Source organism: Lepisma saccharinum, chromosome 11, assembly GCF_977018435.1.
Source record: "Lepisma saccharinum chromosome 11, izLepSacc3.1, whole genome shotgun sequence".
NCBI lineage: Eukaryota > Metazoa > Arthropoda > Insecta > Zygentoma > Lepismatidae > Lepisma > Lepisma saccharinum.
Window position 1 is genome coordinate 58,792,946 of NC_139239.1, and position 12,261 is coordinate 58,805,206.

At 39.5% G+C, this 12,261-nt stretch overlaps 1 protein-coding gene across 7 annotated transcripts in view; it reads left to right on the forward strand.

Moving 5' to 3' along the window:
- Positions 1-12,261, forward strand: part of Hgsnat (Heparan-alpha-glucosaminide N-acetyltransferase) — a 69,848-nt gene that overhangs the window by 36,568 nt on the left and 21,019 nt on the right. For all 7 annotated transcript variants that reach the window (XM_083131215.1, XM_083131212.1, XM_083131214.1 and 4 more), the window contains 2 exons: positions 7,168-7,329; positions 8,830-8,960. In XM_083131215.1, coding sequence (XP_082987341.1) covers positions 7,186-7,329; positions 8,830-8,960 — 275 coding nt within the window. In that variant the 5' untranslated portion in view covers positions 7,168-7,185. The remainder of the gene's footprint in view (positions 1-7,167; positions 7,330-8,829; positions 8,961-12,261) is intronic.

The following is a 12,261-nucleotide window of genomic DNA, read 5'->3' on the forward strand; positions in this document are numbered from 1 at the left end:
CTTCACAGAAATCGATTCACTTCCTTGCGAAATGGTTTCTTCTGGGGAAAACAAGCTGTTGAACTCGTAAATTTGTTGCTGTTCGTGACTGCAACACTGGTTGCATCAATCAGTCTGGTGCCCGAGAAACATAATAAAGGAAATCTGGAACTTTGATAACGAAAAAGATACATCTCGTTCTTCTTTCTATTTCAGGACTTCTAGCAAATGTTTTCTCGGCTCTACTTTAAAAAAAAAAAATACTGAAAAGTGGACCTCTTGTTTTAAACAAGACACTTCGTATAACAGATGTTCCAGAACACGTTTCCATGCCTGCATAAAACTATTAGTGGGTTTGTGTAGATTCGCTAGACACACAGTACCATCAGAAAGTGTTCCTTGTATCATCGTTGAATAGTCAAGAAGTCAGGCGCGAATGCATGGGGACAATCACCCCTCCCAATTGCCTAGACCAGGGTTTTGTGGATCATGATATGCCTAATAGTATTGTACCGATTAAAGTGTTCTACTGTGCGTTTTTCATACCTGTATAATGATTTTTTTTTCGCTTTATACCGCATATGTACACAGTCACTATCGCCATGTAATGAAAATGACGAAAAGAAAATAATATTTATATTTTATCCAAAATTTGAACCCAGGAGCCTTTAAAGTTTGATATACAAGTCTCAATGAGCCGCGGTGGTGTAGTCGGTAGGGCGTCTGACTGCCACGTGGTTAAATCGGGTTTGATTTCCGGGATGGGTGATCTAAGGTTCGAATTTTACCGCATAAAGCGGCCCTGGGGCTCACCCAGCCTCAAATTAATGGTTACCTGGGGGCAACCTTGATGGGTGAAGGCGGCTGGAGCATGCTGCAAATCACATCACCTCCAAAATGGCCGAGATCGAGTATGTGTGGAGGCCAACCAGGGCCGGCGCTAGTCATTTTGCCGCCTTGGGCGGTGGTGACAGATGCCGGTTCCTTTCACCCCCCCCCCTCTCCGTCATTATGCACCAACGGGAAATTGAAAATCAATATATTCTTGAGTAAAACATCAAACTATAAAATAAATAATGAGACTTGTTAAGCTATTTCAATACTATTAAGCACAAGAGGATATCTCGCTCGACCACAGTTAATCTTTAAAAAATTCGACACCAATTTCATATTATTATTATATTTTATGAAAACTCTCTCTCTTTTAAACGTATCTTAAATGTAACAAGTATTAGGAAAGAAATGAAGGCTTGACTTCATATCTTTACCGTTGTAGGTCTGTAATATGTGATTGGATTTTTAAAATGTGGGTGATCTAAGGTCTGAATTCTTTCCTGCGTTGTCCTCGCATAAAGTAGCTCTGGGATTCACCCAGTCTCAAATTAGTGGGTATATGGGGCAACCCTGAGAGGTAAAGGCGGCCGGAGAGTGGTGCTGATCACATCACCTCCGAAATGGCCGAGATCGAGAATGTGTGTGGCCCTACCCCCACATCCCCTAAATGTGCCTTCATGACATGGGGCTATATGCACGGGGAACTTTACCTTTACCTTACATGTAATATTCTTTTTCGTATAATGCTATCTTGCATAAAATGAAAACAAGCGCGTTTCAGACATGATTGACCGAAGATAGTATTTTTATTAGCCTTAATTTCCAAAACAAAAGAGAAAAAAAAACTTCGTTCGCCACTTGCCACGATTACCGACAAAGTTAATAAATTGGAAGTTCTACACTCACATTAGGTGCAAAATCATGACCCTTTATCAGTTTAAGGTTTCCTTTGGTGTAATTGTTTTATTATAGCCCAAGGCACTTTTAGTTCATCTTTAAATTCAGTAGTTTCATGTGTTAACATTCCGGCAAGTTTTCTACACTTTTCAGACAAAAGATCAGATAGCATGTGTTTATGCTTACTAATATCGTAAAACAAATTGAAAAATTCACTATGATGTTTAAGCTGCTCAAATATTTTTCTTAGAGCTAAAATAATCGTCTAGGACCTGGTAATAAAAATCAACTTTGTACCGTTTTCCTGGATCTTCAACAGTTTTACTGGTATCATAGTGAAATTACTACTCCTTTCGATTTCGGCTCTGTACAGTGTTGCCTATCTTTAGATCATCTATATCATCAACTGGGACTCACAGGTCGCCGCCCCCCGATGCCTCCACAAGTGGAGGGAGGGAGGCCTAGCCAGGCTGCCAAGTGGCGTCTAAGAAACATTGAGATTTTTCATCACTCCTGCTTTTTTTAAAGCGCTGATATGTTTACAAGAAATCATCTAACAGCATCTAACACATCGTAGATTAATGTTTTGAAGACATTTGCTCATTACATAACGTGGAGTAAAAAGTCATACCAGATAACTAGTGAGCAAAGGAATGTAAAGCCACACAACTGGTTTGCAATATACTGAGCCTCATGTGCGACCATTTGGACAGTTTTAGTGTCGCCAATTATTTGAAGGAGCGCATCACAGACCTCTCCCACTTGATATCTGAACGGAGTTAAGGCATCAAATCTGTTTTCCCACCTTGTGGTACTCCGTGGTTTTAAAGTGAGACTACTGATATGTTCCTTCAAAATGGTGGGGTGGCATATATTAACTTCCAAGTTATATAATATAATACAATATTACAACTTTCAAGTTTTCAATAGGCTTATTTTTTCCTCTCTTCAAATTTTGCCGTCCTGAAAATTTGCCACTCTGGGCGGTGGCAGGGTTCCCCCCCCCCTTCCACTGGCCCTGGGTCCAACCCTCACATCCACTGAATGTATCTTCATGGCACGGTGCTATATGCACAGGGAACTTTACCTTTACCTTTATACAAGTCTCCAGAGCACAGAGGCCAACATCAGGCCCTTACCAGTTTTTTTTTTTTTTTTTTTTAGAGTAAAGCTACAATGCAAGTGAAGGAGTTCATCTATTCTCTGTAATTGTTTATGCTTACATAATGTATATTCTTCCCCCCCCCCTTTTTCGACAGCCAGACATGTTGAGTGTGTGTCTAGGTTTGAGTCCTCACTTAGTGGTGGAGGCACATAGTGGTTCAGATCCCACTTTAAACTGTAGGTCCAGTCCCGATTAGTCTTACTGTGCATAAAGTGAACTTGAAACACCAAATCAACCAACCAACAAAATTTGTAGCGGTAGCTGTAGCAGCACTACATTTTGAAAATTGTACCTGTAGCTGTAACGAAGATACAAAATTCCTGTAGTTGTAGCGTTCGCTACAGCTACATTTCTTCTCAGGATTTTGAGGAAAATTTAGAATATGGTCACAGCGTCAAAGATAAATTCGACAATAACGCTTACTTTTACAGGAAGTTCATAAAGACAAAGTCTATTACATGGAAATAAGTATAATCTAGATTATAAATATCTTCATATCGCAGATTATAGATATCTGCGTAATTTATTTCATTAGTATAGAATAAATATAATATCCAGATAACTAAACTGAACTGACATGTATGAATATATTCAGGCTAACAGCTACATTTTTTGAGCAGCTTCGCTATTTTGGGGAGAAACATGCCTCGTTTACTGCACCCCTGAAAAAATAAAACTCGTTTGTGCCATCTCAGGAACAAATCCTGTGGATTTCCATGGTGTAAGAGACAGGTAAATGTCGTTAATTACTGTGTAAAACACATCTTGCAGTGCAAAAAGGAGCAATCAATGGGTGGACAATCACAAAGCAATCGTGCCATCATTCAATGGCTCAGTACATCAACATCATTGATCATTGTTAGTACACAGGATCTCACCAGCATGAAATTATTGTTACAAGAATTATATACATACATTTTCTGGAATTACAAATATTTTCGTCATAATATTTGTTCACAAATTTTAAAATTTGCTAGACGTTTAGAACACTAGACTTTACATGTCAGTTTCCTCAATACAATTTGTGATACTGTAAAAAAGTACGTTCGAGTTTTTTACTTTTATGCAGAAACAACAATTTTCCTTAGTTAATAAGGAACTTTTGCTAATCATGACAATGAGGATGAATAATTTATTTTGTTATTCTGTTATCTAGAGTCGCTTTCTGCCACTTTTCGCTAATTGTGAGAATGAGGAATAATAATGATAATAGTAATATAAAAAATCACCTTTATTGAGAGGGAATGTTCCGGCCTCGTGGGCCATTCTTACAACAAACCCTTTGAAATACATATTACAATTTAGGAAGAATGATGATGATGATGAGCAGTGTTTGGAATGGAGGAGCAGGAGGGTCCATCCTCTCAACTAGACTAGGCGTCTTTCCTAGTTTTTGCTTTGAGTCCACTTTATGCACAGATAAGCTAATCGAGACTGGATCCGAATTACTCCATGTATCGAACCTGGGGCTCTTTGATTACAAGGTGACAAAATTTCCACTGTGTCTTCAGGGAAACATTCCCAACAGGAAACTTATGAAAAGCATCACTCCACATGTTGCCCATTTAGCTATACCATACCAAAGAAGCATCCCCAGCTATTCACAATGTTAGAGCAAACATCTAACGAATTATGGGAACTATGATAATAAATAATGATCTATTTTGCAGTAAGTCCAACTATCATACGAGGGGCTTCTTTTGAATATCCATGTGGTTGTTTCAAGTTTCTTTTTTATGCAGATATAGCACAACAGTACCGAGTAGCGTAGCGAGCTACTTTTTGGTAAATGTAACTGTAGCTGTACCGAAGCTATATTTTTTGATGAGTAGCGAAGCTACTTTTAAAATGTAGCGTTCTGATCACTGGCTACTCGTTAGAAGCACATAGTAGTTTGGATCTCACTTTAATCAGTACATTCAGTTCTGATTACGATTTCTGTGCATAAGTGGATGGACTCAAAAACAGACTCCTCCCTTGGCATGGGTAATCCTTTCTAAGTGACCATCAGTTTTATCTAACCATCATTCACCCTCTTTCATCACAATTAGCCAAAATGGCAGAACAGTGATACAAAATAATAAAATGAAAACATGCAAATATTTATACAGTGTGTTCTGCTTAGAGGGATCAAGAAATGTTGATAATTTGAAGTATAAATAATGGTTTATTAACACACCTTTTTGCATACCTTGATATTGAGACACTCTGAGTTTAGGAAAAATGGTCAATGCAAGTCAATGTGTGCACCTTGAGTTGACCTGCAGACATCCTTATGGTATTGAAGTTCTCGTCAATTGTTCTGTAGCATCTGTGGAGTGACTAGCACAGCTGCATGTGTAATGCGTTGTAATGCTTATGCATGCACAACTGCATGAATTCACTATTTTGTATAAACTCTTGAGTTTCTGTATCTTGAGTTGGCTGCCATACCAGAAGTGGTTAGCACATTGTGCTACGATGCCAGGGGTTCCGGGTTCGAATCTCGGTTTGGGCATGAATGTTTGTGAGTGTCCATTCATCAATTTCATCATATCATCACTCATCCCCATCTTCGCAAATTAGCCAAAGGTGGCCCAAGAAACGAAGTAAAATAAAGCAAATCAATAACAAAAATTCTGTATCTTGAAAAATGAAAATCATAACAATATCTTCCTCTGTTTTTAAATGGTAAGCATTTATTTCTTGATTCCTCTAAGTGGAACATGCTGTGTATTCTTGAGGAGTTTTTCGTTAGGTACTAGCATATTGCAACTGCAGGAGAAAAGGTGGGGTAAAAAAAAGTATGCATGTTAGTCGACCAGCACACGTTAAAATGGGAGGTGGTCAGGATTTAACTTCATTCCAAAAGGGCATGATTGTGGTTGCCCGAGCATCAGGTGTGTCAATAACCCAGAGAGCGACACTGGTCGGATGCGCCCATTCCAGTGTACTGAAGATGTAGAGAGAGTGCCAAGAAAACTGGGTAACTAGCACCAAGAGGCAGAATTCTAAGGGCGTATGGAAGGTGACACTGTAGGGAGAGCGTCAAGTCAAATGGCTTGTGACAGCTGAACACACCTCAGCATCCGGGAATTACGGGACCAATACAAAAGTGGATGCACAACACCTATATCCCACTCAACTGTACAGTGCACACTGGCATGCATGAAGTTCTATAGCAGACGACCCACTTGTCACCCACTCCTCACGAAGCATCACCACCGACTTCGTCTCTCTTGGACCCACAAGCATGAAGATTGGACTGTTGTTGATTGGAAAAGGGTGTGTTGGTCCGATGAATCACGGTTTTTGCTACACCACTGTGACAGGCGTGTGCGTGTGTGGCACCAACAGCACGAGGCTATGGACCTTCCTGCATGTCGAGTGCTGTACAGGAGGGTGGGGATGGCTGTATGGTGTGGGGTTGCTTCTGTTGGCATGGACTGCGACCATTGGTGTGTATGGACCGACTTGTGACATCCGTTGTGTATCGGGAGGCATTAGGGGACCACTTAGAACCCACAATGCAACATGTCTACCCACACGGGGACGACATTTTCCAGGACAACAATGCAGGGTGCCACCAATGCGGGACTGTACTTGCTTAGCAGAAGGAACATTCCACAGATATGCAACATATGAATTGGCCTCCTAACTCCTCGATCTTAATCCCATACAGCATCTGTGGGGTGTTGTGGAACGAGCTCTTCGAACCATACATCCTTCACCAACATCAGTTGGCTCGTTATGGGATGCCATCAGGAATATATGGTGTCAGATCCCCGTGGAGACATATCAGCACCTCATGGAATCCATGCCACGTCATGTCCAGGCCGTCCGCCGAGCCAAAGGTGGACCAACAAAGTATTAGGTAGGTGGTCGCAATTCATTGAGCAAAGTGAACACTCAGTGTATATATATTCATATAAAGGAAGGAGAAGAAAGAAGGTCTGAGGTATAATAATATGTGTCAGAAGAGTAATCAGTAACACTTGAAGACATTTACTTGGAAAGGAACCTACATATCTGTAGTTTACCAAGGAATAGAAACTGTTAACAGACACAAAGAAAAAACTTCACATCAGGTGCCAGAATCACTTTCCAAGTAAGATTTTAATGTGTTACTAAGCTACTCTTTGCCCTCATGTATATTAATGAGCCTCATATCTAACAATGTAACTCAAATCACATTGAAAGAGTATTTGTGCATATTGTCTGTGATTAATTCTATGAACTAGCTGCATTCAGAGTTTGCTCCTGAAATGTACTGCAATAGGGAATCATATAGTAAAAATCAACTTTTCTTGTAGGTCTGTGCCGCCAAAGTAATGTCGTGGATTGAAGAGGATGGCATTGACATTTTCCGAGGCCAGGATCTTACACACTTGAAACAGGATGAGGCACTTCTTAACTTATCTTCCTCCCTCGCCCTGCCCTACTATCTGTACTCACTTAGTGAAGACTGCTACAAGGTTAGTTGATTTACATGTTATTTTCTTTCTTTTCCTCACCTTCTTATTCACTTTACCTTCTCAACAACCCCCCCCCCCCCAATAACCTATCACATTAAAAGACTATACTCTTCTCTGCTATGCCTTATTGAATTGAGCTTCACCATACTCTATCCTGGGAATCTCTGGAGCAAGGGTGTGCATAATGGTAGAGAAGGGAAGAAAGTGAGTGGGCAGAGTGAAGCAGCACATACTGCTGCAAACAGCTGGTAGCCACAGTTGCTTTCCCCCCTTCAAGCAATCTCGTTCCCCCTCACATCTATATTGGTCAAGCCCTATCGAGTTACTATTGTGCAGAGACTTGTTTTTGTTTGCTCGCTCCAGATATTCCCACAAATTATAGACTACATGGGCGTCATTACTGGCATAGTCCCATTAAGACACTGAGGACTTGAGGACTAAGTATATGCAAGATATTGGCATATTATACCAAATGTTCCCATCAATAATTTAAAGGTAATGATCATTATGATGCTATACTATACTATACTTTGCTGTGTTTACTTTACCATATTACATGATATCTTTGATTGTAAAATTACATGTGAGAGGTGACCTTTTCAAAAACCACTCAAATGTGAACCTCTCTCCCATATACACCCTGGGCCTGGACCTCATCATTGCAAGCTAATGAGGCTCTGGTACCTTGACCAAATACATTTTTCATGCTGGTTGAGTTAATTTATTAATTACTATTCAGCTCTAGTGTGCATGATTCCATAAGTTTTTCAAGTAAACAAATTCTATTTCTGAGTTCTTTGCATGTACTGTCATTGCTGCCCTTATTACTGTCCTACTTGGATGTTGCAATTTAGGGGAGCATGTCCTTCCCCCCTTCCCCCACTTTCCTGTTGACAATCAGTATACAAGCATATTCCTCCAATATTTAAAACAAATCATTTCCATTGAGTTGGTCAATACTTTTTTGTTTCTCTTTTTTATCCTATTTGAAAGGTAATTGTGTAATTTTTAATGTATTTTTTTTTGTAAATCTAATATTAAGAAAGTGATGAATTTAAATTAACAAAGTTTGAGAGTTCCAGCATATAAAATTCAAGTAATTTAAGTGACAAACCTAGCATTTATTTGTGAAATTCATCTAAAGTTTTTGTGCTACATCCCAGGAGTCTGTGCAGCACTGTGACGCATTATAGTAGAGAAGTGAAGAAAGTGAGTTGGTGGGACAAAGCAGTACATGCTGCTGCAAACGGCTGTTGCCCCTCCATGCAATCCCCCTTTTGTATCAAGAGTTCATTGATCGAGCCCTCTTGAGTCACTACTTGTGCAGATGACTTTTTTTCATTTGCTTGCTCTACAGATTCCTGGGACAGAGTGTAGTCTTGATAGCTGTAGATTTTAAACAAAAGAAATAATTTCTCTATAATTAATGAAGTGTTACTACAGTTGATTTAATAACTAAACCTTTTAGCATTAACTTGTACTTTATTATTCTAATTTCAGTGTCCATTTCAAAGAGAAGTGAGAATCGACCCCCAGCGTGATACAATTATAGCATACCCCACAAAGCGGAAGACAACTTTTAGAGTGTTGGCGGATGGGGACTTTCCTTATGTAGCTGTTGACGATACAGGGTAATTATGGAACACATGGTTTTGAAGCTATTCTCAATGCCAAGTGAGATACCTTTGGTGTGAGCAGCCCAGATTTAATTCGCAGTAGGAACACTTAAAATTTCAGTGCTGACCCAACATCATGAGGTAGCAGGCTCCAGCCTTAAAAGCTGGAAAATAGTGTAACCAATGGGAAGAAAAAAGAAAACAACAACTTGGCAGGCCCTGGCCCTTAAAGGGCTCTAGTGCCATGAAATTTAATTTAGTAGGGATGGGTCGATATGAAATTTTGGCCAATACCGATAAAGTACCGATCAGTGGCGATGCTACATAAAGGGCAACTAGGGCACTGCCCCACAACAATTTTAACATAAAAAGTTCATCTGAAGAGACGATCGGTATATACGCGTAAATATTTTTTTTGTTTTTTCCCTCAACCCCTACGTTGCTGCAACCAGACTTACAGGGCATGCACCCTGTGCGAGGTTAATATATTTCTCCGTCCTGTTGGAGAGAGTCCAATTTCGGCTCTGCCCTGGAGACGTGACGTCACTGACTGATCCAAACATTTACAGCATAGGCAAGGGACGGTCCCCTCACAATGGAAAAGCGCAAAATTCGTAGCCGTCTCTGGGCAGTAAACGAGGTGCCCTGCCCATTCATGTTTGCCTCGTTCAGTGTTTCCAACGCTTGGTATGCAGTTCATTCGTTCTTCCAGCCTGCAGCAATAAGATAGAAAAAAATCCCTCGAATGCTTTTCTTCGCGCTTGTTCCGGCGACCTGAAAAGTTGACAACACTTTTTATTGCACAAACTAGTCCCTCGTATTTTCAGAAAGATCCTCCTTTCCTCTTTTCTTCCCATTGTAATACGGATTTGGATTTGAGTTAGTGTGTGAGTTTGCGTTGCGTTCCGTCTGTGCGTATTGGTCGCTTATGAAATAATTAGTTTTTCGCGATTTTATAGTTACTGTACGTGTTTATTTATTTGTGTAATTGTGTCTGTGTTCCAGCAACTTGACATGCAGAATATCTTCGTAAGTATAAACGAACTTTTTGGGGGTACATGGTTAATGTAAAGTGTTGTAACTGAACTTAACGCTGCATCATCTTCCTACTTAGTCATTGATATTAGTGGATACTTGGTGAATATGACATTAAATCATGTAGAAACTTTAATATCTACGCCTTTCAATTCATTGACAATGGAAGAGAAACTGCAGTGTAACATTTTCCTAATCATTCCAGTATCTACCCAAAGTTTAGTTACTGCAAGTGACGTTAGTATTTGAGGGTTTTTTTTTTATTCATGTATTTTTGTTCCATATGTTGCTGATTTTTCGTATTCCTACCTAGTGAGTATTTAATGCTCTTTGGAGAGATATCTTGATCAGAATGTTAATTTTATTCCAAATTGTTCGAACAATTTACTTACTCCATATCAAGGAACTCCCCTCAAAAACCTTAAAGAGGAATATAGAGGCTAACTGCCCCCCTCCCCACCCAAAAGAAAAATGTGCCCTGCCTGACTGAAAAGGCACGCGCCGCCCCTGGTACCGATATAAAATTTACCGATGCCTATAACGATATTCTACCGATCCAATATAAAATTAGAAATGGACCTTGAATAACCTGAAAGGTTCATTGGCCTCCTAATAAATGTGTGTTTCCAGGTGACTGTAGTGCAAAAGAAATTGCATATTTAGACATTTACTATTTTAGATAGTAGGGCATGGTCATTAGCCATAAAAATCAAAACAAAATGGCAGAATTTTGCACTAATTTATCAGATATTTATCGATATATTGGATCGGTAAAGTAGTTGGTAATTTTACCGATAAACCTATACACTGATATGTCTATATCGGCCGATACCGATAGAGTACCGATTAATCGGTCCCATCCCTATTATTTAGTTTAGTGGGACTGCATTTAAAATACACCAACATACACCATATCGCCATATTACATGTACATGCTTTCCTAGCTCTTATCAGATTGCCACTTGGGAAAATTATCTTGCTGGGAATCCTGTTATATGCATCGTATTGCTATGCAGCTTTCCGAGTAGAAAGTTCTAGTCATCCTACACAGATTTTTCAGTTGGCAAAACACTTGAGATGCACCTGCAAAGTACTACAGTCTGACAGGAGAAAATTCAACATCCGAAAATATTCAACAGGTCTGATGTTGGAGATGCAATGTGATGTTGGCTCTCTGAATAGATTGACCCCAATTACGTGATCATCTTTCCATGCAGCATTCAGATTGGATCCTTTTGCATGGAAATGATGTACTTGTAATGTGGGCAATACACATACAAGGAAAGTTGCCACTTTTAAAATGGCTGTGCTTTGGACTATAGGGGGTGAGGTGTCACCTGCTTGGTGTTGTCATTTCAGTATCAGTAGAATACACAACATCATGCTTTTATAATTAGAAGAGAGAAGCGGATAAAGTGAGTACTAGTTTCTCCGTATTTATCATGCTTTTGTAATTGGGACATTTTTAGAAAAAGCAATGACTCAGTTAACAGTTAAATGCCTAGCACGGTGTCATGCTTTAATGGGGGAATGGCAACAACTGTTCTCTACTCCTTGCTTAACAGTCTCAATATTCTCTGTAAGTGCTCAAACAGTTTGGAGACCACTTGCCAGTTTATATTTCAATGTTGAACCATTGACCTAAAGTTTTCCATGATGACTCACTTTAAAAATACTTTCACCGTGTTTGAGTAACCAAGTCACTACATAAAAAAAGCAATGCTATATGTTGCACTGCTTCATAGCTACTAAAATGGCATTGTGTGTGCTGTTCAACAACACCAAACATGTGATCCCCCTCCCATGGGCGTATTTAAGGGGGGTTCAATTTGTCCAACCCCCCCCCCCCTTAAGGTTGTATAAAATTACCAGATTACCTGTTCTATCCGCTTGTTCATAAAAATTTCTTCGGACTTATTTTATTCTCCTAAATTAGAGACGTATAGAACGGGATACGGATGGGAATAAAATTACGAAATTTCACCAACTAGATAGGACTGCAGATCAAATGTCTTCAATTTTCTGATAATTTCAGAATTTCTGCGACAAGAAACTGCATTGATACTGTTAAATCAGTTATATTTTTTCCTTCGAGTTTTCATAAAGGAATTTGGTTTTTAAAAACGCAGTGTAAGAAACCCAGAGAAACACCTTAACATTCTCAAGTTGTTTCACACAAGATGAACAGAAAAGTATCAATATTAAGTAGTGTGGCTTGTGGACACCTCAAAAGGGGTACTGTGAACATGTATTCTAAACGAGATATTAAAGAAAATTGCCC